The sequence below is a fragment of the Leptodactylus fuscus genome, chromosome 6 (genome assembly GCF_031893055.1).
Source record: "Leptodactylus fuscus isolate aLepFus1 chromosome 6, aLepFus1.hap2, whole genome shotgun sequence".
NCBI lineage: Eukaryota > Metazoa > Chordata > Amphibia > Anura > Leptodactylidae > Leptodactylus > Leptodactylus fuscus.
In genome coordinates, this window is record NC_134270.1 from 73,937,645 (window position 1) to 73,965,301 (window position 27,657).

Here is a 27,657-nt window from a genome sequence, read left to right on the forward strand (position 1 = left end):
TGTGTAAGTGACTCTCTGGGGATTGATTACAAACCAGAAGTACCATATTCCTAAAGCCAAAAGGGTTCATATGAACACATAATACACCACAGAAAAATAAATGCTTGGAAATACATAACTGGGCTCTCATTGTCACACTTGGAAAGAGAAAAGGAGAACAGATGGAAATAATGACTCTCACGCCATTGTATGTAGGACTTCCATGTGCGATGATAGATCTTTGCTGACTGAGGTTTTCAAGCCTTGAGCATCATCTGTATAACAGACACCTCAGAACCTCGGCTTCAATATTCATGCGGTTAAATGCAGCTGATGTAAAGTGGGGTGGAACAGTGATCCTTGAGACAGAAGGTCGACTTGCAGATTAAGAGGTTAAGGAGCATTCATGGCCCCGTGGGGCCAACCTGGAGCCACCAAGATGGCTGGAACTCCCTTGGTCTTGAGTTTCCTGAGAACATAAGGGAGAAGAAGAAGAGGAGGGAACAAGTACAGATGGAGGAAGTCCGACCAGGGAATCAGGGGAGTGACGGCAGTGAGGGTCCTGTGACCTGGCCACTTATTGGGGGAGCTTATGGTTCAGGCGGGAGGCAGAGAGATTGACGTCGGAAATGTCTCAGCGGCTTCTGATGAAGCAACCACTCGTCTGGGTCAAGTTTTTCTCAACTAAGTTAGTATGCTGCCCAACTGTCCACACCTGGAATATGGACTGCTGACAAAGCTGGAACATGATGCTCTGTACAAAGAAGAGAGCAGGAGACTTCTTGTAAGGTCGCATGACTCCTGGTGCCCCCCCTGATGGTTCATGTAAGTGACCGCGGTGGAGTTGTTGGTCTGGACTCTGACCTTTGGAGGAGAGAGGTTTAATGAGACATAGCTAAGAAGGTGGCCCTCAGTTCCAATAGGTTGATCTGGAGAGTTGTCTTGGCTTTGGAACACAGGCCATGAACAAAGAAGGCACCGAAGACCACTCCACAGATGGAAAGACTAGAGTCAGAAAAGATTATCTGCCAACAGAAGGGAAGAAAGGACTTCACCTGTGAGATTCCTGGGCAGGAGAGCCACCAAAGAAGCTCTCAGCAAAACTGGGGAGCAGGAGAATCAGACGGTCAAGGCTGGGCACGAGTGGAACTGAGCATAAGGGACAACCTCTATGACCAGCCTCAATAATAATGTAGCAAATCTCCCATAGACTGCAATACAGTTAGAGTCGATGAGACTTGCTGTCAAATGATTGCAAGTTCAAGCTCCCTGGGAGGATAATAAAATAGCAAAAAAATAAAGTTTTAAAAAATATATTAAAAAAAACCTAGAATCACCTTCCTTTCCCTATAATACATATAAAAGTAAAAAATTACTGTGAAACACATTAGGTATTCCTGTGTCTGAAAATGCCCAGTCTACAAACTACACTGCTAATTTCATGTTTTGTTTCCAGTATACAGATGGCTCCCTCATACCCCCACACAGCTCTGTTAACTCCACCTTCTCTTCACACTTGCTTTAGTAGATCGACCTTCCCTTCACATGTTCAGCCCTGCTACATCCACATGCCTCCCCACTCAGCTCTGCCAGATCCCCAATTCCCTCTATAAAGTTACCTCTGCTTCATCCAAATTCCCTTCCACACCCAGCTTTGTTACATCCATTGTACCCTATTAATTAAATTAATGCTACTGGCCACAATGGATTGCACATTTTGTGCACCTCAAAGCATTTAAATGACTGGACTCCTCCTCAGGCTGAGGGCCCACATTCCAAAAATGCTGATTTTTTTGCTGCAGATTTTGCTGCATTTATTTATACAAGTGAATGCAGCAAAATCTCTACGCTTCTGCCCTGCATGAAGCCAGCAGCGGCAGAAGCGATGCTGTTATTCCGCTCCTCCGCCCCCCCCCCCCCCGGAATAGCAGCATCGATTCTGCCGCTGCTGGCTTCATGCAGGGCAGAAGCATAAAGATGTTGCTGCTTCACTTGTGCCGGCGTCTAACCCTGTATTGGCGGCCCCTTCCCCCCAAAGGGTAAACTACCCCCCCCTCCAGGCTCGCTCCCGTGCACTTAGCCCCTCCCCCTGAGAGCAGGCTGACACATCACTTGACTCAGGAGCAGCTAGGTCAGGGCTGTGGCCACAAAAAAATGAATAAAGTGTTATAGTGGACAAAAAGCAGTTTTGCTGAAGCAATGTATTTAGGAAAAGTCTTACATTCACATTAATAAGCATTATAGATAGGATCCTTGTGACGGGACAACCCCTTTAAGAAAGGCTATTTCCTACCTTTAGATGTCTTCTCCATGCCGCCATTCAGCCCACAAGAAAATGGCCGCTTACACAGCCATTTTCTTGTGGCCTGTGGGTATGCGCAGTCGGCTCTGCCTGTGGAGGATGTCAGTTTGTGTAACCTCCATTTTGTATTTCAGACATGTACCCACAACCACCATTTTGTTGAGACAATGCTGCCACCATGCGGCCACTCCATTTTGTTTAGGGAGAACACAACCCCCACTCAGCCCTCAGGGGGAGTGACCTCTCTCCAGTTTCTTTATCCAATAGACATGCGCCAGGACTATTATTACAACTTCTCCAAAAATCATGTTATGCTAATTATGCAAATCCAACCTGTTTTGTCTATGCAATGTGTTATATACTACCTCATTGTTACCAATAAAGACAGAACACACTATACACACACAAGCTGTATGTGCAGTGAGCTTCTCCGAGCCTGGCTTTGAAAAGGAAAAGACAACTTTATAAATTTGGACTTCAATACAGTGATACTTAGAGCAGATTGCGCTCACATGCCCGAGGCCTAGAAGTTTGAAGCCAGCTCCGGAAGAAGATCTGCTGAGAGGCCGTTCCTGAAGAAGATGGAGGCGGCGCTGGAGATTTCTCTCACAGCATTGGTGATGCCCCCAGTGCTGTTTGAACGCTGGTCTAAAAGTAGGAGAAGAAGACCCTCGAGCAGAAGGACTGGAACGAGCCCGACCACCAGGGACAGGAGGGTATGATTTTTTTAAAAAAAATTTCACCTACCCCAGTATATTTAAAAAATTAAAAATAAAATGTCTGGATAACCTCTTTAACTGTGATGTAGGCAGCATGACACTGTGTGTTAGGCTCAATACTCAGGAATAAGTGTGACAACCGATGCCCCTCCGAGGAGACGTCTATTGGTCCGTTCTGTTGAACAGAGTAGGTTCTGTCCTGCTCTATGTCACTGGAACAAAATACATCCGAAGCCCCATAGAGGCGAGCACATTCTGCTACAAAATCGGCCCCACATTGAATGGCACACTCCATTGTGTGCATGGGCCTTATGACCAATGTCAGACTGGTCTACAGTGGGCCTAACACAATAATGGTCCATCCTGAGGCACCCAAATTGGATAGATGTCATTGTCTGTTTTTGAGGGATTGTGGGCCCAAGGAACCTCAGTTCTGGGTATACTTGCTGTATATCCCTAGTCTTGGTCCATGAAGACTTACAAGGCCCATAATCGCCGTTTGGGAATATCCCATTAACCATTACACACTGAAGTCAATGAGGATCCATTGGAAACCTATCAGTGGCCCACCATTCAAAGCTTCTCTTTGTAGGTGCACCATGTTGCATGATGCAAACCAAGGGAAGGACCCACAGCCATAACTACTTCAGTACCCCTACAAAGTATATGAGCTAGTCTCATGGGGCTATACAGCAGCAGCACACTGTCCACGGAATCATTCCTTATAATAAAAATATACTGGAAAACACATCTAAGCGTGGAGCTTCCCTCTAAGCACGAGCACGACACAACACATCCAGTGAAGGGGAAGGGCGCCCCCTGACACCGCTGCCCCGGTCTACAGTCCACACGCTCCCTACATAACGGTGACGCACTTAATCACACAGTGAACTACATGCCCTCTTATCCCGCCCTCTGATTGGCTAAGCCTTCTGTCCATCTTCTTGACGTCTCCGCCCACTATTCCTGCTTTCGCTTCTCTAGCGAGGTCAATGCCCTGGTATTACCTGATTGGCTAGGAGAGCCTGGGAAACCCTGAGTGCCGTGCCTGTGGGCGGGGCTAGCAGCGGAAGTGTCGCGCTGGTTCGCGGAAGAGAGGTCGAAGTTGTTGTAGAAGAGTTTTGGAGCAGATGATGGGAGGACAGGGAGGCGGCGGCAGGAGAGAAGGGCAGGTAATACTGGAGGGGAAGCAGGGGGTCCTGGCGCTGAAAGGGGAGGAGACTGCGGAGTGCTAGCGACACCTGAGGACAGGTAATGTCACCCTGTCAGCTGCAGGGCACACATTCCTGGGTGGGAGGAGCAGAGCACTTACAGTAGTAGTTATGGTGGGTATTATTAGCGGAGGTACCAATCAGGCACAGTCTGGCAATCAGTGTGCATAGGTGGCAACTTGTGCCATGTTGTGGCAGTCACATGATGTGATTGTTATGTAGTCCATGATGGTGAGCTGGTGCTTGGTACTGCAGCAGACTTGTAGGAGTTGGGTTTCAAGACTTTGCGCTATTTATCACAAAAATGGCAACTTGCTTCTTGGGATGATGTCTTGTGTCATTCTTGTCACATGGTGCGTCTTTCAGGAAGTCCAAGATGGGTGTATGGCAGCAGATTGATGTTATGTGGAATTCACTTGTGGTTACATCTGCCTGTGGATCGCCACCACAGCAGTGTCACGTGTTTGGATTGGGTGGCATGACGTGGTAACGCTATTATTTAGTGCCAAATGCCCATTTCTATGTTGGTATAGCCATGTCGCTTCTATTGTAGTGTGGGCAAACCAGTGGTGGTATTTCTAAGGTACTGTTCATATTGGTGTAAGCCTCTTATGGTAATGTAACCTTTTTTTTCCCCCTCACAAGTGCAGCAAATATTGAAGTGTTAATTTCTCCGGAGCTACAAGACATGCACACATAACAGACAGCACACTTTCATCTTCTGCTGCCCTGAGACAGGTAATGACAGATTCCCTTTCAGCACAAGCTGAAGTCTCCTCCGATGACATTTTTCACATCTCTACCTGATACATTGTTTGCAAACTAAGACTTAGTGCATTTGTGATGGAAATTCTGTGGATTTGTGCTAATAATAAGTTCCCAGTAAAAGTTAAAGGGGTTGTTCAGGCAAAAATGGACATTGAATTTATTGTCTAAATAGGCAAGGGGTGGTGGTGGGGGAATCGTACTCTCCTTTCCCCAATGCTCCGGTACCTCCCAGCACTGTCCGGTGTTCTTGGTTCAGTGTTGTCATTTGGTGGAAGTCCCAGCCACACGTGACCTCTGAGGCCAGTTAGCGGCCTCAGCAAAGGGCATCACTGTCAATACCTGTGACATCACGGGTCTCTTCATGAGGCTTCTCAGAGCACTGATTGGCTTCACCGGAAGGGATCTGTGATGTCACTGCCAGTGAGCATTATCTTTGAGAAGTTGCCAGAGCAGTTGGACTGTACTGGGAGGGCACTGGGGACAGGTGAGAGTACATGTACATGTGGCATAGATGTATATCCCTTTAACAGATCTTATCCATATGCTGTAGAATTTTTCCATAAGGCAGATGGCCTGTGATGGGGCCTTTTATATCTATAGTTTCAGTTGCAGACTTTCACAGTGGGTTTCTTTCCTTTTATTGTAGCAATTCATTCCACGGTGAATCCATAGAAAAAGTCTGCATGTTACACAGATGGGTTTGCAAAAAAAATCTTGCAGACTTACTTAGAGATTTGTTGGGTTTGGCAAAACCTATTGCCTTGACTAACATATCAGCAGCACAAATCTCTCGGTCCTGTTCTGATAGTCTGCTACAGTTTTTCAGGGAAGACGTAATGTAATGTATCAGTTTGGAGACAAGGCTGTTTATTTTCCAGAGTTTGTCCAGACTGGATACATTTGTAGCCGCTTCAACTATATGATCCTTATACATGGGCTTATGATTGAATGAACAAATGTTCTTAGTGTTCATACGATGTAGCCAACATGGCATCCAAAACCTTGCCAACCTGTTACAGTTTATAGCTTCAGCTTGGCCATCACCAGCACGGTTAGGGTTTTGGATGTGGAGATAGATACAGTGACGGTTCCTTCCTGTCTTTCTATCATTCCCCGTCTTTTATGTATATCTGAAAATCTTTGGTAATAGCAGCACATAGCCTCCTGTATAAAGGCAATATGCTACATTACTAGGAGTGGATTATAAAGTGTGAAAACAAATGATACTTTGCTTTTTTTTTTCTTTTTTTTTTTTTTTTTTGGCAACAAAAAACTTCCTAAAACATGATTGTGTAAATAAATCCTAAAAGGCCCTGAAACCTATATAAGGATGTTCCCATTCATTGAAAACAATAAGAAAGAATCAAATCAAATGGGGGATTTTATTAAGACTAGCATTTCCCATGCCCCGAAAACTGGCATAGATGGTAAGTAAATACCCCCCCTCCTCATATATTAAAAGGTGTAGAACTTTCCAGGTAAGGGTACACATCTAGGTTTTACTATGAAGCCAAAAGCAGGTGTGTATTGAAAAAAAAAGAGAAGTAACATATGAAACAAATGCTATCTTCCTTTAGTTTGGGATGCAGTTTAGGATTCTTATTCGTGTAGGTGTAGGGTCCCAACCCGTAGCAACCAAGTAAAGAATGAATGTCACACTTGAGTTGTACCAGTAGAAAAACTCACTGGCACAACTCAAGTGTGACATTCATTCTTTACTTGCCTACAGCATCATATAGTTACACAATGTGGCACCACCCTGAAATTAATTGTTTTACTTACTGAGTAGTGAAAGCATCAGCATCCCGTGGACTGAATAAGACTAGAGCTGCATCAGGGGCATGGTGTGGCACCAACCTTATGATTCTCCCCTGGATTTGGCTTCAAAATCTGCATTAACAAAAGCTGAACATGTCCTTTCTCCATCCTCCTGTTTCATTAAAGGGAATCTCTAAGGTGAATTATGTATACCAAAACACTCCCAACACTTAATAGGGCTCTTGGAGATGCCCCTTTTTAAGTATGGTATGCAAATTACTTGAAAGTGTCACCAATGTGGTACCAGACTTGGCAAATTACACCCAATGCTTTGAGGAAGTCTACAGTGATGTTACTGCGTGGCATTGAAATCTTATGGTTGCACCTTTGGTTCCACATCCTATTTTAATGCAGCATACAGTGATATCGCCTAATACTAGTACTGTCAATCAAGTCCAAGGAGAGGGTCATGGGTGGGGTTTACTGTTGACAATGGGTACACTTGTTGGTCTTAGGACCACCTTGCACTTATCATATATACTCGAGTATAAGCCGACCCGAGTATAAGCCGACCCCCTTAATTTTACCACAAAAAACTGAGAAAACTTATTGACTCGAGCATAAGCCTAGGGGGGAAATGCAGCAGCTACTGGAAATTTTCAAAAATTAAAATGGTTTTTGGGTGCAGTAGTTGCTGGGAAAGGGGAGGGGGTGTTTTGGTTGTCTGTCTGCCCCTTCCCTGAGCTTGAGGAGTGTTTCCCCCCCCCCCACTCGTGGAATTCAGCCTGGCTGAATATAGGGTATCTGCAGTGCTCCTATTAACCACTTCCTGATGGAACAGGAGCACTGCAGATCCTGTATTCAGTAGACCGGGTACTTTGACACAGGGATACCTAATGTGTTTCACAGTCATTTTCTACTTTTATATGTATTCTAGGGAAAGGAGGGACTTTTATTTATTTTATTTTTTTACTATATTTTTTAAAGCTTCTTTTTTTTTCCACTATTCTATGGGAGATTCTATACATTACTATTGAGGCTGGTCATAGACCCCCTTCCCCCCCCCCCCCCAAAAAAAAAAAAAAAAAAATAATAATAATTTTTTTTCCTTGACTCGAGTATAAGCCGAGGGGGACATTATCTGCACAAAAACTGTTCTTAAAAATTCGGCTTATACTCGAGTATATACGGTAATTTCTGAAGCAACTGTCCTTACCCCTGCAGTGAAAAAGCAAGATGGCGCACATATTTCTAAGTGCCTTATCAAGTGCTGTGAGTTTTTTGATTTTTCACATGACCTTTATGCTGGTGCCGGAAACGCCGCAGGAAAAATCGCGGCATTTTACAGTACTTGCAAAGTGGATGGGATTCATGCGAATCCCATGTCCACTTTGCAGAAAAAATTGCAGCGCAGAGACGCTGTGATTTCCAAAACAGTAACGGTTATGAAAATCGCAGCATGTTAATTGTATCTACGGAAACCCCGGTGGATTTCCCATAGATATAATTGTAACAGAAAGTCATCAGAGGAAAACTCTATGAATTTTCTGTTCAAATTGCTGCGGGAAGAAATGCAATCTGTTCACACTGCGGTTATTCCCGCAGCGCTTTAGCGCAGCAGTTCCGACCCTATAGATAACCACTAACTCCTGCTCCTTCAGTGTGGCTACCAGGTTGGACGTGCCAGCAATTCAAACTTATCAACTTCCCTGTGTCAATCTTTACATACCCCTTTTAGGAAAAATTAAAATGGGATAGTGAGAAAAATCTTTGGTTATTTCCATTTCAACAACATTTTAGCTTGTTCAACTAATAAAATTTACCCAAAAGTAGATTCCATATTTCTCCAGCATAGAGCAAAACCAAAAGAGTGTCCTTTATCCACTGGTTCATGTAGCAGTGCAGTGTTGTTTTCTAGGGCTAGGGAGATGAGGATCTAGTTATCGCTTTGTGGGATATGACAGTCAGACTCCTTTGGCAGCAGCATATCTCTCCAGAACATAAGGATCAGGCATGTTGAACTCTAGCGGTCTGGTTTTCCCTTTTGTAGCTGAGGCATTGTTTACTTTGTATGCTGTAGCAGTTCAACTTGCCTAGTCCTGACTTTGTCTGGATGGCCACCTTTTGGTTACAGATGTGTTTGGTACAAATGTGCTGTGCTTTACAATACTTCTTATCCAGGAGTTCAAGCTCCAGATCAGAAACAGTTGGCCTTTTCATCACAAAAGCAACCTGTAGGTAGTGAATTTGGTTTTGTTCACATTTCTGGTGGCATCTTTTACAAACTGAAGCTACAACACTCTGCCAGATCCAGTGCACCACGGTGTCCATTATAAGGATTGTATCATTGCTCTAGCAATTTTTAACTAAGCATATATTTGCATAGCCTTTAGAAAGGCTATTCCAGAAATACGTTTCGTTTAGTAATCCTCTCAGCCGTTTTTTAATTAGCCTGCTTTTATTGATGTGCTAATTAGCCAGCACGGAGCACCAGAAGTTCAGTGGCACTGTCTGTGGGGCGTGAACAGGGGAGGTGCGAGCAGGGAAGGCTGATGAGTCGTCATCATCAGCAGCAGTGCTGCTAGAAAACTATCCAGCGATGGCCTCTTCGCCCTCTCCGAGACGTCTTCTCCCGATGGCTTCTTCTGGCTTTAAATGGGATGAATGCGCATTTGGCTTTGCCATCAGGCTGAGCTGACTGCGCATGCCTGTGGCCATTTTCTTGTGGCCGCTTACATGAGCGTACTGCCGTTGGGCAGAACCGAATGTGCATGTGTGCCATTTAAAGCCAGAAGAAGCCATCGGAAGAAGAGTTCGTGGAGAGGTTGTTCCAGAGGAAGAATAGGCCGTCACTGGAGAGTTTTCTCACAGCACTGGGGATGCCCCCAGTGCTGCGAGAACACTAATTGGCATATGGATGAAAACTGGGATATCTATGGAATGGCGGTGCGGAGAAGACATCTAAAGATAGGAGAAGAGTAGCCTTTCTTAAAGAGGACCTTTCACCTCCTGGGGCACATGCGGTTCTATATACTGCTAGCACGATCAACTTTCACGTTCTGTGCCCCCGGTGAAGAGCTATCAATGCCGGTACCTTAGCTCTTCACTGTCAGAAGGACGTTTTCTGTCTCAGGAACGCCCTTTATCACAGCAGCATCTATAGTGCTGTACTGTAGAGGGAGCGTTGCTTACCGCCTAGCGATGACGCTGAGCGGTGAGAAACGCCCCCCCCCCAGTACTCATCTGTGGACGAGTACTATCAGGAGGGGAGGTGGCATTCAGAAATGCTCTTCTGACAGTGAAGAGCTACGGTACCGGCACCGATAGCTCTTCACCGGGGGCACAGAATGGGAAAGCCAACAGTGTGCTGAATGCAGCGCACTAGCTGTATATAAAACCGCATGTGCCCCATGAGGTAAAAAGTCCTCTTTAAGGCTATTCCTATGTGTTAGTCTTCAAAAAGTCACTTTTAATTATTGAATCCCTTTAAAAACCTATTTAAATGAATGGGTTTTAAAGCTGACTGCCGGCAAGCCATCCCCTGTCCAGTTTCTACAGGGTTTAGAATGGAAAACCCTGGGCGCACAGCGGTGGTAGTGTGAATGCCTCCTTCCTCAGATCACTTTTATATAAGTGTGCTAATACATTACATGTAAATGTGATCTACCTCTAATGTTAATAAAAGCTGCTACAGACCAACTAATAAAAAACATAACAGAAAATAAGATGTGAGGGTCAGTATCATCTCCAGAACATAAATAGGGGATAACTTTAAATTACTGGAATACCCTATCAACTGGATGGGGTGGGGGGAGATGACTGAATAGTACAGGACCCCCCCCCCCCCCCATCATGAGAATGAGGTTCCCTTGTACCCCTGTCTGAGTAAAGTGGCTAGTCATGCTTTTATTCACTGCTAGAGATACTGTAGCGGAGTACAGCATTCTGTTCTCATGCAGCTCCATAGAAAATGAATGGGGAGTGAGACCCTCATTGACTTCACAATTTCTCTTACCCAAGGGGAGTCAGATAACTTGCAATTACCAGAATACCGCTCATTGTTTTGAAAACCACGGATCTTATACATAACATTGATATAAAGTATTATTCTCATGGCAATGAAAGATCCTGTATTTCTTGTGCTACATTTTGCAGAGGAGAGATTGTCATTACTCAGTCCCTGGCTCCCATAGAGCTCCCAGCCTTAGACACACTGTAGGACCCATTTCATAGAAAGCCACTAAGCCAATTTGTATGTTTTTTGGAAACCTTTAATAGAGCCTTGTGGTTGCACTTTAGGCAGTGCTTTCCATAAGACGTCTTGTTGGGTATAAATTTCCTGTTATCGATCCTACTAAAAAATTCCGCTGTGCCAGTAGCTTGGATAAAGTACTTGTATATACAAGGTGGCAGTGCTTGAAAGATCTTGCGTCCTAAGGCATCTTGACTGCTCTCCATCGAGGTATTGGGGTATTGTGCTTTTTTCCCCCTGAAAGTTATGTTTAGTAATGTGTATAATATAGAACAATTTCCCTGCAGCTTTTGGCTTGCATTATTTACATTGAATTATTACTTGTGTTCCCAGAATTGTATATGACGTTCGCAGCACAATTAGCAGTGTTGTGTGAAATCTGCTGATCACTCATGGAAACCTTCATTATTAATCAAACTGTATATCTAAGCAATGGAGACAGAGGCGCAGTGTCTCCCTCATACTGGATGTGAATAGAGGCCGCTCATGAATATGTGCTGGATTCAGCAATGAGTCAATCCACCCCCTCGCCACACACACAGGCCATAGCTCATGTTTTCCACTGCTTCATACTCATCCTTGTGGAGGATCTACTACAGTTTGGATTATGGATTCTCATTTACTCTTTTTACTATACCTTCTGGTTTTCAGAATATTGTGTTTTAAGGTATTTGGCACTTCAGTAAATGAGCAGCCAACATGTCCCTGAAATGTACATTTTGCTTGTGTCAACATATTATATCCAAATGGCATTAGAGAAAATTACAGCACATTGGGATTAAAATAATAGATTTCAGGCAAATGATGGCAGGGAATGCATCATAAGTGACAGATCACTGAATCACTTGCAAGAGGAAGTTTCCAATGAAGGTTTGATTAATCTCTACTCCTAGGTGGTCACATGATTCTGATTTAGGCTAAGGCCCCATATTGCAGAAAAGCTTGCTTTCTTGCAGATTTTGCTGTGGTCTTTGTAGCCAAAGCTAAAAATGGCTACAAAAGGAATACTTCTACCATCTGCTCCATCCACACCTGACTTTGGCTCATAAAACTGCATCAAAATCTGTAACAAAAAAAAAAGACCGTGTTTCAAAAACGTGGAGCCTTATCCTTAAGGGGTTGTTAAGGAATAGGCCTAAAAAAAAAAAAAAAAAGTTACGGTATGAAGAACTAACTATTGCTGCACAAATACAGGAAGATGGTGGAGCAGTACAACCTCTCTTCTTAGCTAATGCACCATCCTTTGGTATTGGTGCAGCCTCAGAAATCCTGTGTAGCTGAAACACAACCTGAACAGAAACCTCAGTTAAGCTGACTAGGCCTGGCCCGCCCCTGACTAGGCCCCTCCAGCCAAAAGAACGTGTTCAAGTTGGGTCTGGCATAGAGAAAAGCAGTGGCGGCTATTTGTTCCTACAAACATTCCCCTACAGGGAAAATCAGTTCCTGCATTTTACAAATAGGTTGCAGGTACCCAGATATTTGATTTTTTTAGATTTTATATTTTGGCCTATTCTTTGAGAACTACTTCTAATCTAATGATTGATGTTTATGTTTATTTAACAAAGTAGAATTCCCAAGTATAGGAAGTCACATGATTTGGATTTATTATTAGTAGATCCCCATCTCATATAACTTCCAATTGTACCAAAACTCGACCCTGTACGAAAAATAAGACTTATTGTACACATGTAAGGAAACAACCATTATATCCTTTAAATCTGAACCACAAAGGGTGATCTGCCACTTATTATGAATTCACCATGGGATTTGTCTGAAATTTCTTAAATTGGTATTCTCACCAAAGCATAAGGTGTAACTTGATGATCGGTGGATGAAATCCCTGTCACCAATCACGATATACCAGTTGTACTCCAGTTATAATCAGCATGCCTGGCTGTGCAGTGTGCCCTGCTCCATTAAACTGAAAGTGGACCAGCGGAGATAGCAGATTTCTTTATCCAGCTTTATCAAGTCTATCCTAGAATGCTTCCAAATTTTTCTACAAGAAGGCAACAACCTGTGATATTTTTAGATCTCAAAATTGAGATCTAAACTAATCCCGTTTAAAATGATGTATTTCTTATTCTGGACCACTGCTCCATTCTTGTAAAAATCATCTTGTTATATCTATGCAAATGAACATAAAAGGTCTTTAGGGACATTGCTTTTTATCAATAGACTTCACTATCTGCTGCTCAGTTCCACCTCCGCTAGTTGGCGGACATCTCTCTCTTGGCTTTCGTGCACTGTACTGATTGTACTGTGCATGTCTGATGATATCATATTGCACCTGGAAGTAAAGGAAGCTTCAACTGCTTCCATATGTAGTGTGATATTGTCAGACATGGGCAGAGCTAAGCAGCATTTAGCAGCAGCAGATAGTGATGGCCATTGATGTAAATCAATGTCCATTTCTGCTAATTTGCATTATAATAAAAGGCCGATTTTTACAAAAAAGTAGAAACTGTGATCTTGAATAAAAATAAGCCGAATTTTTCTGCAGTTTTTTTTTTTTTTTTTTTTTGGGGGGGGGGGGGGGGTGTCTATGACCAGCTGCAATAGTAATGTATAAAATCTCCCATAATATAGTGGAAAAAAAAAAAAAGCTTTAAAAAAAAATATAAAAAAAATAAAGTAAAAGTAAAAAGTAAAAGTAAAAGTTCTAAATCCCTCCTTTCCCTAGAATATATATAAAAGTAGAAAATGACTGTGAAACATATACACATTAGGTATCCCTGTGTCTGACAGTGCCCAGTCTACTGAATATAGGGTATCTGCAGTGCTCCTGTTCCATCGGCAAGGTGTTAATAGGAGCACTGCAGATTCCCTATATTCAGCCAGGCTGAATTTCCAAGTGGGGGAAAAAACCTCAGTCCTCAAGCTCAGGGAAGGGGCAGACAGACAACCAAAACACCCCCTCCCCAGCACCCAGTATCAACTGCACCCCAAAACTCTGAACATTTTAATTTTTTAAATTACCAGTATTTTTTAAATTTACCAGTAGCTGCTGCATTCCCCCCCCCCCTCCCCAGGCTTATACTCAAGTCAATAAGTTTTCCCAGTTTTTTTAGGTAAAATTAGGGGCCTCGGCTTGTATTCGGGTCGGCTTATACTCGAGTATATACGGTAATTGTAAACTGCTAACAGACCTACAAGTTTCTGTGATTATTTTATAACTCAATTTTGTACTGACCTATTCCCTTAAGTAATATTGTAATGCACATTACTCCACTGTGTGCATGGTGTTCAAGTAGGATCCCATTTCATGTTCAAGAAGTTATATAAACTCTGCACTCAAATGGTTATCTCCAATATTCAGATGTTATTAATAAGGGGTTAGCCATCCAAATAAAGTGCAATGATTTGTTCTGTAATACATTAGACTTTCTTCAGACTTAGATTCCACCAAGATCAAGAAAAGACAACATGGGAGGAGTTAAAAGCTGGTTAGGAGTAAGTCATCCAGGCCTCTCTTGAACTTGATCACATTATCAGCTGTCACAACATCCTGTTCCATAGTCTCACCGCTATGTTCACCACAAATTCCACAATCGCTCTGCTCTTACTGGTAAGTTCACATGGAGATTTTCCAGGTGGACTTTTAAGGTGAAATCCGCCTCGTAGAATTCCTCCCACAAATGTTCCATTCATTTCAGTGAGAGTCATCCAGTATGTTTTTTTTGTTTTTTTTTCTCCACCTCCCATTCATTTCAATGGGCTTTCCAAGATGGAGATAATAACTTTCTTTTTCTTTTTTCTCTCTCCCCTAACTGAAGATTCTGCAAAAGGAAATAATCTGCTTGCTATTGACCACAATTGAAAGTAATGGAAGAGTTGTGGGAGGTGGCTTCTGCCTTTATACCCTAAAGAAGCCCTACCTATGACTGTGGCATCTTCCAGACATAGGGGATGCCCTCTATCATGTTTACAGGCCTAGCTGCAAAAAGATCATTAGAGAGATCTCTGTATTCACATATCTGTACTTAAGAATTAGTTTGCCCAATCCATCTTTTTCCAAATTGAACAACCCCAAGTTTAATAATCTGTCTTTAATACTCCAATCTACCCATCCCCTTAATTACCTTGGTTGACCTCCTCTGCACAGTATTCTACAAGTGACCAGACCAGTGATTTGTATAGAGGCAAAACAATATCCTTGTCATATGCGTCTATTCCTATGATTTTATTTACTTTGGTAGACGCTGCCTGGCCCTGGTTGTTAAATTTAAGAGTTTCCAGGAAAGAGTTTTGTTGTTTTTTTTTGTTTTTTTTCCTGGAGCGTGGGGAAGGTGAAAAATTAAAAACTAAAAAAAAAAATCTATACTCTGGCATCCCAGGCCCCTGTCCAGTCCTGCAGCTCTCTAGGCTTACTCTGGTGGAGGTCTCGTCACACGTGACAGCTGAGGCCATTCTGTGATCTAAAGAATGGACCTAGTACATCACAGCTGAACCAGAACAAGCCTTGGTGTGTCGCTGTCCTGTGGCAGGAGACACCAGAGCATCTGGGACAGGTGTGTATGGGTTTTTTTTTTTTTTTTTTTTAATTTCCACAGTCACTGGCCTTCAGGAAAAAAAAACAACTATTTCCTGGTCAACCCCTTTTAAAGGGATTCTATCATTTGAATCCCTTTTTTCAGTACTACTACATCAGAATAGCCTTAAGAAAGTGTATTCTTCTCCTACCTGTAGAATTCTTCTCTGTGCCGCCGTTTCGGTGATATTCCCGTCTCTGTATGCAAATAAGTCTCCAGATAGCACAGGGGGCGTCCTCTGTGCTGCCTGAGGACTCTCCAGCGATGCCCTTCCTCTTCTACAGCCATCCAACGCATAAATGATGTCAGTACTCCATAGAACTACAGGAGGGTACTGTGCATGCGCAGTATACTCGTGTAGTGGCCACAAAAAAATGGCCGACAAGACATGTGCAGAAATGACTATAATTGACTCCGTTACGTGTCCGTCTTTTAATAGCTGGAACCAATAGACCAAAAAAACCTGTGCATGCAGGACTTTTTCATCTGCGGATTTCAGTTGGATATCTGAAACTGACACAAATGTGAATGTAGCCTTATGCGTCGTTCACTTACGCCTTGACTTGTCTGCCGTGATTCCGCCTAAATCCCGGGAAAACTGCTTGGGGACTTCTTGCTGCCAGTCAGTTTAAAAACCCATTCATTTTTTTTTTTTTTTTTGCACAGACACAAAGTCGAACATGCAGGTATTTATGGACAGGAAAAAAGACCAGAGGTCTGTTGTGGAAGAACCGCATTCTTTGGTTTACGGAAAGGGATGTTAGACCAAGATCCGAACTCAAATATTTATTGAATAGCACACAGCACAACGCGTTTCAGGCCTTACAATGATCCTTTCTCAAGTGCAAAAAGAAAGCGGGTCCCCTCGTCCGACCCGACGGGACCTGCTTTCTTTTTGCACTTGAGAAAGGATCATTGTAAGGCCTGAAACGCGTTGTGCTGTGTGCTATTCAATAAATATTTGAGTTCGGATCTTGGTCTAACATCCCTTTCCGTAAACCAGAGAGCGCGGTTCTTCCATAAAAGACCTCTGGTCCTTTTTCTTGTCCACTGTTTCCCTGGTCCTCCAGTGACAGTTTGAATTGCTGCCACTCTCTACCCTATTACGCTCCTCAAGTGTTGTGACTGTTCACTACCCCATAATGTGAGAGGCCACCTGGTCTATGTTAATATTTGCTTGTCTCTAAATTAATTTACTACTCCTTATACTGCAGTTAGTGCGCTCGGCCGTCGCCTCTCTGTTTTCTACCTCATGCAGTTATTTGTGTTCATGCCAAAAAAAAAAAAGGTTTCACGGCAGAGATGCTACATATAGACAATGGTGGATTGCTTTAAAAACCCATTGAAATGAATGGGTTTTTAAAATGACCGTCACCAAGCTGTTTCCCGGAATTTAGACAGAATCACAGCGGACAGGTCAAGGCGCAAGTGTGAATGCCCCCTTAATTTGACAGGACCAATGTTGCATAACCCCATACTGATACTGTGTATAGAAGTTCTCATTGAGATACTGCAGGATAGCATCTCTAGTCTCTGTAGCCCTAGTGGATTTCAATTCAGTGCTTCTTGGCTTTCAGCTAAAATGCTTAGTGAAATGTTTCTATACTTTATTAAATTATAAAAGCATAGTTCTGAACTATAAAAGTACCCGTATTTTCCGGACTATAAGCCGCACATAAAAACCTACGATTTCCTCAGAAATCGTAAGTGCGGCTTATAGTCCGGTGCGGCTTATATATGGATGGAAGCGGCGGCAAAGACTGCGTTCCGCTTCCATACATACATAAAAGGCACCGTTTAAGGGTGCATTCACACTACCGAACGCCGGCGTGTATCACAGCCGTACACGCCGGCGTTACAGCAGGGCTGCCGGACACTTCCTATTCATTTCTATGGGAGCAGGCATGCGAGCGCTCCCCATAGAAATGAATGGTCAGACACTTCCCATTCATTTCTATGGGAGCCGGCATGCGAGCGCTCCCTATAGAAATGAATGGAAAAAAGCAGTCCATTCATTTCTATGGGGAGCGCTCGCATGTCGGCTCCCATAGAAATGAATAGGAAGTGTCCGGCAGCCCTGCTGTCACGCCGGCCTGAAACAGAACGTGAAACTTACCCAGCGGTGCAGGGCGGGCATTCAGGCCTCCTCTGCCTCCGATGTTCCGTCCTTCTCCTCCGGCGCTCGCTGATAATGGCCGGGGCGCATGCGCAATATCATAATGCTTCTACTGCGCATGTGCCCTGGCCATTATCAGCTTGCGAGCGCCGGAGGAGGACGGAACATCGGAGGAAGAGGAGGCCTGAATGCCCGCCCACCCTGCACCGCTCGGTAAGTTTGACATTCTGTTTCAGGCTTTTATTTTAAAACGGGGGGGGGGGGGGGGGGGGTAGTTTAACCTAACGTTTACGGTTGGGCTCTATCAGCATGATTTTGCTGATAGAGCCCCTCCTCGCCTGCCGAGCGCTTCCAATAGAAGCGGCTGGCACGCGGGGGGTTAAGCGGCCGCTGGCAAAGTCTGCCTGCCGCCGCTTTCAATAAGATATAATGCGCACCGGACTGCGGCCTATAGTCCGGTGCGCCTTATATATGAACCGAGACGGACTATAAGGCGCTCATGGGCAATGCGGCTTATAGTCCAGTGCGCCTTATAGTCCGTAAAATACGGTACTCTGAGATCAATTGATTGCTTTCTTACTAGAAACTGCAATTGGCCCAATCATAAAAACTTTTATTTTTAGCTGTGATATCTGTCCTGCACAGCCTGTATCCCATTCAGGGCTGTGTCTCGTATTTGCATCAGTTCTCCACCTCTACAAATGCATTACATAAGCTACACTATTTGGTTGTGTCATAAATGCACCCACATATAAGGGCTCGTTCACATCTGCGTTGCCCTCTCCGTACTTGAGGTTTCCGTTTCCTGCCTAAAACAGAGGCAGGAGACGGAAACCTGCAGGAGTCTCTCTCACCCATTCATTTGAATGGGTGAGAGAGATGTCCGGCCGTGAGCGGCGGTGAGCGTTTTGCGCTCTCTGCCGCGAAACCGGGTTTTATAATCTGGACACAGAGTCGGACATGCAGTACTCTGTGTCCGGATAAAAAAATCCGGTTTCGCGGCGGTGAGCGTTTTAGGCATGCAGAAGACGGAAACCATAGAACGGAGACCGTGAACGCAGGTGTGAACCTAGCGTCAGCAGCGGTTACGCATATAGGTAGATATTCCAATGGAAGGTGTAAAGGTGAACCTAAAACTGGATAAGAGAATTCACTCAAGTTGTCATCCGTTTTGAGTCACTAAGTCACCATTTAGTGAATACAGCTACAAAGACGCGTTGTGGTATTTTCTATTTTTTTGAAACACCCCACACACACACACACACACACACACACACACACACACACTTTTAAACCTATAGGGAATTCCACAGCCAAAAATAATTTCCAGTTTTTCCACAGCTTTTTTTTTTTTTTTTTTTTTTTTGCAAAATGTGTCCAAAAAATGAAATCTCTTTCACTTTGCTAGTACTGTAAAACGCAGAATTTTTTTCACTGCATTTCTGCGACCTGGAGCCTAAGCACCCAATAGTCAATATGGCGGAAACCAAGCAGTTTTGTGTAGGTTTGAGTGCCATAGGGAGGGCCAGGCTCTTCTTGGTTTGATAGAGTAGTGTAGTCATGAGGAGGACAGCGACCTACAGACAGTTAAAGCAGAAATTGTCCTTGTAGTGGTTTGTACAGGCGACAGTGGATGCAGGTCAGAGTTCACATGTTTTGCAATCAGAAACTGTGTTAGAGTTCATTCTGGATACAGTTAGAGACCAGAAGATACACAAAGAGAAGGCTCTTATATCTCCTCTTGATTTGATTCTGACTATAGATAGATAAGATAATCCTTTAATAGTCCCCCCCCTCCCGTGGGGAAATTTCAGGTATATATATATATATATATATATATATATATATATATATATATATATTTATTTTAAGGAATGGTCTTAAGCAGATAAGTTGATTTTGGGAGCTCTTGTTCAGTCCCTAATGCCAAGAGATGCTCCTTCACTTTCTGATCAGCTATTTGCCAGGGACCTGCAGTATGGTAGATAGCTTCTTTGCACATCATATTCAGGATCTTTTCTCTTAAATCAGAGTCATCTGTTGGCACCAAGAACTTCCCATGTGTGTCGCACTGCAGAACATCTTTCATGTATGGCGTTATTGGATTATGTCCATACATACCTTTCTTCGGTAATATTATTGTCTGGTGGAATATTGATGATCTGTATTTCCGTCCCTATTTGTGGATTTCACCTGTTATGGCACAAGTTCTCCAGACTTTAGGAACTAATAAGCCAAATCTGATTGGGCAATTGACAAGATCATTCATAGACAAGAAGGAAAAAGAAAGCTACCTGGGTCTTGTTAAAGATAAAATGGTGGCTTTCGTCAGCAATGATGTATTATGCATGTGGTTGTCCAGGGTACAGAGTTTCACTAATTTCTCACCTTTGTAGACCATGCGGTCACTGCAGTTCATGTGCACGTTGTGCAACAAAATAGACCCTGCCCCGCGTACATCATGGCTGAGAAGGAATACCCTAGCTCTAGTGTCTCGTGGACTTTGTTCATTGTCTTTGCTTAGCACATATTGTGAATCATAGGATGGTGCACAGCTTATTGCAGCTGAAGGATAAACTCATGCAGTTGCATTATTTCAGGAAGTCTATGAAGGTTACTACCGGTCATTTCTGTCTATTGGGGTTTTATCAGGGAATTTGCTAAGTGGTGCTGTGTCTTTAGTGGAAAATGCTAGTACCACTATGACAGTCATATAGGCTAAGCAATCGGGGCATTGGCTGAAAAGAATTGGAAAGCATTCAATAGCATTCTACTTTGTTGGAAACCTTGGAATGTTGTAGAGTAAATGGCGACCCTACATATTAATTCAGTTGTTTCCCCCCGCTCCATCATAAACGTGCACGCTAGGCTCAGTATGTTTATTACGTAGGCAGAGAAGGGGAAAAAGGAGTATCTTGTCTGCTTCAAGGGAACCAAAGATTGGGCACCTTTCAGAAGTAATAATGACAGTAAGAAGTGTTTGTCCTTCCAGCAGTAGACTTCTCTCAAGAAAGAACTGATCGCCACCTGTGGAAACCATCTGCAAGACTTTCTTTGACTTGTAGTGACTGTCTATTTCATTCATTGGTTGGGTTTGTCCCATAAAGTACACACATTTATGTCACTGGTAATATATAAAGGAATTTCATTAATACTACAAAAAACACTTTATTGGCTATGATAAATATACAGGTTTATTGTCAGTGCAATATATAACTCTCAGCAGTTATATGCACTTGATGATTTAGAATCTGCAATGTTTTTTGTTATAGATAGATTTATATTCCAAATTACATTAGACATATGTTCACGTAGGGGTTACTGTAGCAGCATATGAGAGGTCCTTGTTCCCGTGAACGTAGCTCTTGAGAACTGCACAGATAGTACCCATGTACCTAATACTGGCCAGTTAATTTCCTGCAATAAGTCCAGGCTTCAAAACAGACAGGGATAGGACTGGTCCTACATGGCATGTGTATGGGGCCATAGAAAATAATACATCACTGTACTGACCGCTAAAAACATGGCTCTCACACACCATTGTGTGCATGGAGCTTTACTGTCCTTAATATAATACTGAGCTGCCTTCCCAACACTGTAGTGCTCGGAACTGAAATCAGCCAGCGGTTCTTGCTGATCTGTGAGAATATGTGTGTGTATGTGTATAAAATACATATATACACTCACTGGCCACTTTATTAGGTACACCATGCTAGTAATGGGTTGGACCCCCTTTTGCCTTCAGAACTGCCTCAATTCTTCGTGGCATAGATTCAACAAGGTGCTGGAAGCATTCCTCAGAGATTGACATGATGGCATCACACAGTTGCCGCAGATTTGTCGGCTGCACATCCATGATGCGAATCTCCCGTTCCACCACATCCCAAAGATGCTCTATTGGATTGAGATCTGGTGACTGTGGAGGCCATTGGAGTACAGTGAACTCATTGTCATGTTCAATAAACCAGTCTGAGATGATTCCAGCTTTATGACATGGCGCATTATCCTGCTGAAAGTAGCCATCAGATGTTGGGTACATTGTGGTCATAAAGGGATGGACATGGTCAGCAACAATACTCAGGTAGGCTTTGGCGTTGCAACAATGCTCAATTGGTACCAAGGGGCCCAAAGAGTGCCAAGAAAATATTCCCCACACCATGACACCACCACCACCAGCCTGAACCGTTGATACAAGGCAGGATGGATCCATGCTTTCATGTTGTTGACACCAAATTCTGACCCTACCATCCGAATGTCGCAGCAGAAATCGAGACTCATCAGACCAGGCAACGTTTTTCCAATCTTCAATTGTCCAATTTCGATGAGCTTGTGCAAATTGTAGCCTCAGTTTCCTGTTCTTAGCTGAAAGGAGTGGCACCCGGTGTGGTCTTCTGCTGCTGTAGCCCATCTGCCTCAAAGTTCGACGTACTGTGCGTTCAGAGATGCTCTTCTGGCTACCTTGGTTGTAACGGGTGGCTATTTGAGTCACTGTTGCCTTTCTATCAGCTCGAACCAGTCTGGCCATTCTCCTCTGACCTCTGGCATCAACAACGCATTTCCGCCCACAGAACTGCCGCCCACTGGAAGTTTTTTCTTTTTCGGACCATTCTCTGTAAACCCTAGAGATGGTTGTGCGTGAAAATCCCAGTAGATCAGCAGTTTCTGAAATACTCAGACCAGCCCTTCTGGCACCAACAACCATGCCACGTTCAAAGGCACTCAAATCACCTTTCTTCCCCATACTGATGCTCGGTTTGAACTGCAGGAGATTGTCTTGACCATGTCTACATGCCTAAATGCACTGAGTTGCCGCCATGTGATTGGCTGATTAGAAATTAAGTGTTAACGAGCAGTTGGACAGGTGTACCTAATAAAGTGGCCGGTGAGTGTGTGTGTATATATATATATATATATATATATATATATATATTATATAATATATATATATATGTGTGTGTGTGTAATCTGATGTAAGGATAGAGATGGGAAGGATTTGTCAGGTACCAGTTTTTGTCAGGTACCAGTTTTTCCCCTCTTTCAAGTACATGCTCTCTAAGGGCTAGTTCACACGTGTTAGGGCTAGTTTGCAAGGGGCACGGGACTGCGTATTTTGGTCCTGAAGCCGCGTCAGAATAGGATCAAAATGCGACAGTCGCAGCTTCCTGCTCTGGAGTAGGCCCAAATAAATGGGTCTAGTCCGAAGGGTGCTATCACGAGGCGGACACCAGGGTTGTATCAGCCGCGGAATCTGCCTGAAGAAAGAGCAGCTCACGGAAAAAAGGAAGCTAGCGTCTACATAGACCTCTATTGTGAGGGGGCGGATTTTGAGGTGGATTTGGCATCAAAATCGACCCATCTTTCCCCGTGTGAATGAGCCCTTAGGGTGGTTGAGGAATTTGGTCAGGTAATAGGAAGCTTTTTTGGAGCGTTTTTGACATGAGCCGGTTTTTGGAACGCTTTTTGAGGCGGTTTTTGTTTCAGGTTTTTCCTCTAGCACAGTGAATGGACCTTGAAAAAACCGCCTGGCGTTTTTTTGCCAACAAATGCTAGTGGTTTTTCCGCCTCCCATTCACTTGTATTGATTTCCTGAGGTAGAATCCACCTGAAGAAAGGTCATGTCGCTTCTTTTTTCCGCTAGTGGAAAAAAGAACGCTAGTGGACTACATAGACCTCTATTGTGAGGGGCGGATTTTGAGGCGGATTCCGCCACAAAATCCGTCCCCTTTTGCACCATGTGAACGAGCCCTTAGCTTCCAGAACTTGGGGTCCTCTTCCATAACTAATTCTGACTTTCTGGATGGAGCCTTGCTTATCAGGCCTGTTAGAAGACACAATTCAGTGGTCACTCAGACAGGAAGTGAAGGCTTGTGATAATGATAGACAGTGGGACATCACTTAAAGCAGAAGTGTTCATGACAGTGTAACATGGCTAGTCATGTAATTCTTCTCTGTACTTCGAATAAACTATACCTCTCTGTGCTGTAAGAGCTTGTCTTCTGTCGGCTCTCTGTATTGTGTGGGTAGTGCAGACAGCACTGATAACGCTGCAGATGTTCAGCCCCCCCCAGACAGCAGGGAGTGCATCTGTAGGGAATAGTGAGGGGACGCGGCCGCTTTCCAAAGGGGATTTTTCATTTCAGATTAATTTACTGTTAATTGAACCAACTTGTGCGCCTCTGGAGTTCTCATACAGCCAAGGACACTTTGGGCCAGAACACACTGTTCCAAGGCCTCAGGAATACCAGGAGGAGAGTTTTTATGTGTCTGGTACTTTTTTATGTTTTACTTTTTGCTTGGAAAAAAATAGATAGCGGACCATTTGTAAATTTTTGGGTGCTTGCTTTTTTACATCCTGTGCCTGGCAGTCATATTTAGTTTAAGGAACTTGGTTAGGAAATGCTTCATTTATTTTCAGCTCCCAGACAGGACCCTCGTGCTTTGTTTCTGTGTTTTGTTTTTTTCTTTAAATCTATTTTACTCTGCATTACAGTGAAGTTTTTATTTGTAGATACAAGCATTGAAGACAAGACCTTGTTGTATCTGACCGCTTTCGTGAAATACGACTTCAATTTCCATATAAAGCTCCCCGCTGAACATTAAGTGGTATGTATATGGACCTTTTAGAAGACCCTTTTTGCAGCAGTATATGGGTATATTAAAACCTCATCCACTTGTAGTGCGGAGGGAAAAAGTACTAAATTGAGGGCATATTGCAAACATTCCAATCTGCAGCTTCTCCTTTGTGTGTTCACCACAGATTTAACCCTTTGCAAAGTACATATTTGCATAGGAATTAAATCATTATCTATTTGTGAATTGGACGACTCCACAGCACTGCCTGTTGTCACAGCATACTGAGGAGGAGTTAGGGGGACATGACTAAGCTTTGGGGGACACACAGAATATTTATTTATTTATTTATTTTTAGTTTGAGACCATTGATCCATTGGTTGTGTTTAGTATTACAGTACAGTGTCGTTCATATGTAAACTAGACTGCTGCTGCACACAAGTGATGCTGTTTCAGCAGGAAAAAATATCATACCTTTTTTTTCCCCCCTGATCTCTTGACAACCCCCTTTCAAATATGCGGCCCCAGTTAAGATTATATGGAGTCTGTTAGACTGGTGATCGCCTATTATTATTTTTGAAAATCTGATAATAAGAGGAGTTCAGCTGCCAGGGTGCTCCTTATGGTACTGCTGATCTCAGTGAGGACCTCCTCCAAGGCAAAAAAGAAATCCTTGGAACATAGTAAAATTTGCAATCCATTGGCTTGGTGCTGGGAAATGATGCCAACTGCAGAACAGTAGGTGAAAATTCTGATTCAAAATGAGTAATGTTTTCTGACTTCTTGTCTGTTCTCTGTAGTGTTTGGCTTGGAAGATGCCTGGAGACGCCTGACCAAATATGTCAGCCACGGCTGTCAATGGCTCTGATGTTTCACTCGGTAAGTAATCTGGTTGATCTTCTTATACAGTGAATGAAAAGTCCTGGATTTAGATTTGATGATGAGTTATAGTGGAAAGCTAGAAGACAAGATAAAACTGAAGATAAAGAAGCAGCAAACAAAAGGATCATACATCTAAACATGAAAATATAGATCCGGCATATAATGCTAATGTCGTGTACAAGCACTCAATTCAGACCCTCATTGGGGGGGGGGGGGGGTGTCATTTGTAGAGTGGTGAAAGTCAGTTGAAAATGAAAGTGTCCACAAACATCAGTCCCACAAATGCGTTTGTTTGTGGCTCCATTCAGACAGTGAGCATATGGAAATCCAGAGGTGCCAGACCCCTGACAACTTTTTATATGATCAGCTCTCTCCCACCTCCTGTCCAACAGTGAACTGTGTGAAAGAGATCTTACTGTAATGGAAAGGACTATGTAATGCAGGTTTCACATCTGCATTGGAGTCTCCATTTCTTTTCTTTTTTTGTTTGTCTGGCGGTTTTTGTTTAAAAGAACAGACACCTGATGGGTCCTATTATAGACAGTGGAGTATGTAGAGCACCAATTGCGCCTGCTGTTTTAGTGATCAGTGTGTTCTGATCCATGAAAATGGACATACTTGTGCCAAACATGGCATAAGAAAACACAACCCTCTACATGCTGCTGGTCAAGTTGACATGACACATGCATGGGAGGAGAACAGGCCAGAATTTAGTCTGTGTGTTTGTGTGTAGATAGAGCTGTCTAAATATACTGTGTGGAAAAGTTTGTGTGTGTATAATGTAGTGTACATGCAATAGAGCAGTGTCCACTAGAGGATATATAATTGGTATTCATTTTATTTCCTACATTTTGCAGTCTAAATATTTTGTTCACCTTTTATAGTCCAAAGATATGTTTCTCCTAGTCCTCAAACCTAGCAGCATATCCATACCCCCATGTGAACCATGCTAAATTCCTAGTTGTCCCAGGCTGGTTTCTAAATTGTAGTATTCTGCGTACTGAAATAGTGTAACCACTGACTGTCTTCTTCTCAGTGAGGTGTCTTATAATCAAACTTTTTCCAAATAGAAATAATTTTTCTCCATTTTCCTTCTCTTTTCCTGTCTAAACTATCAACCATTAGCAGCACCTTCCGTTGGTGAAATGGTGGAGAATAGCCCTCTACTACCTTTTGCAGCAAATTACAAGGAATTTGGAGTTTGTTTTTTTTTCCTTTGGAAGGCTTTTCCTATTATGCATTAATGTGCTTGTACTCTTCCTAAACAGATGGAGAGTCCTTCCAATCTGTGGATAATTTACTGTTGGATTCTGCCAGTCCTATTAAGTGGCACATAAAGGAGGAGCGATCAGAATCTCAAGGCAGTTCCACAGCACCCAACGAAAATGAAATCCTGGGAGCAGATGGAGATGGCTCCTCACACAGTGCTGGTGAGTGTCCTAGAAGGCAGTGAATGTCTACTCCACAACGCTCTCTGCGCTTTAAGTCCCTTGCATGGAAAGATATACCGATAGATAAATTGGCTCCTATAAAACATCTGACCCTTGTGGGTGTAAGGGATAAATGTGTATAAAGCAGCCGCTAACTCCTCTACTCTACAACTGTCCATGTGCTATGAGTCCCTTGTTTTGGAAAAGTGCATTACAAATGTTTGGCAATATGCTCATTTCTCCAGCAAACTACACCAAACTACACCAAAATGGCCATCGGACATGTGCAGTACCGCTCTATACTGCTAATATAGTGATGACCAATTCATAAAATAAATCTTCAATATCAAATCAATGGTGTTCCGACTCCTGCCCCCTTTCCTCCGCTGATCAGCAGTTCACAGCAGCCACCAGCACCTGTACAGAATCTAATCTGTGCTAACTCAGTCAATAGGCTTAGAACAAAAGCTTGGTGATACCCTCCTTTTAAAATTTTGGAAAGGTAGGCAAACATGGGATGGTCTTATGACTGTCCCAAATCTTGGTGCTTTTTGATTGATTAACTTGTGGAGGATTTTTACCAAAAATATAACGTGTACAAACTGCAAGGATTTTAATGGTTGTGTGGGTCAGTTTGGGGAGACTCTTGATCTTATGTGTTAATGGATTTGTAATCCTCCTAAACAGATGGCGAGTCCTTCCAGTCAGTGGACACTTTACTGTTAGATTCTGCCAATTCTAAAAAGTGGCACATAAAAGAGGAGCGATCAGAATCTCAAGGCAGTTCCTCAGCACTTAACGAAAATGAAACCTTGGGAGCAGATGGAGATGTTTCCTCGCACAGTGCTGGTGAGTGTCCTGGGTTACTGTAGAAGATAGTCAAACCTCTAGTTAGGGCTACACGGTGACATTAGATGGCAATGTTGGCCTAGTATATCATACCTAATGATAGTTGGTAGATCCATAACTTACTGTCACCTGACATTCATACTGGATTACTATAATTTGCTAGTTTGGTGTTGCATTGGCACAAGTCAGTGTGTATTCCTAGCCTTCTCTGACTGTTACGTCTTTTATACATGTTTGATGTGTTAGTGCTCATACTGTGATCACTTTTTCTAAAATACCTAATCAACCT

At 43.2% G+C, this 27,657-nt stretch overlaps 2 protein-coding genes across 7 annotated transcripts in view; one reads left to right on the plus strand and one right to left on the minus strand.

The window, feature by feature from the left end:
• The window catches only part of LOC142210012 (testicular acid phosphatase homolog), a 75,905-nt gene extending 75,130 nt beyond the window's left edge, over window positions 1-775 (minus strand). The window contains exon 1 of the mRNA XM_075279043.1: window positions 695-775. Within this exon, the coding sequence (XP_075135144.1) occupies window positions 695-775 (81 nt within the window). The remainder of the gene's footprint in view (window positions 1-694) is intronic.
• Window positions 776-4,040: 3,265 nt separating this feature from the next.
• The window catches only part of LOC142210806 (oxysterols receptor LXR-beta-like), a 50,034-nt gene continuing 26,417 nt past the window's right edge, over window positions 4,041-27,657 (plus strand). Inside the window, exons 1-6 of one of the 6 annotated variants that reach the window (XM_075280242.1) lie at window positions 4,041-4,251; window positions 4,857-4,949; window positions 24,146-24,240; window positions 25,008-25,086; window positions 26,358-26,519; window positions 27,207-27,368. In XM_075280242.1, the coding sequence (XP_075136343.1) occupies window positions 25,047-25,086; window positions 26,358-26,519; window positions 27,207-27,368 (364 nt within the window). In that variant the 5' untranslated portion in view covers window positions 4,041-4,251; window positions 4,857-4,949; window positions 24,146-24,240; window positions 25,008-25,046. The remainder of the gene's footprint in view (window positions 4,252-4,856; window positions 4,950-24,145; window positions 24,241-25,007; window positions 25,087-26,357; window positions 26,520-27,206; window positions 27,369-27,657) is intronic. The other 5 variants (XM_075280240.1, XM_075280237.1, XM_075280241.1 and 2 more) reach the window with 5 other exon arrangements.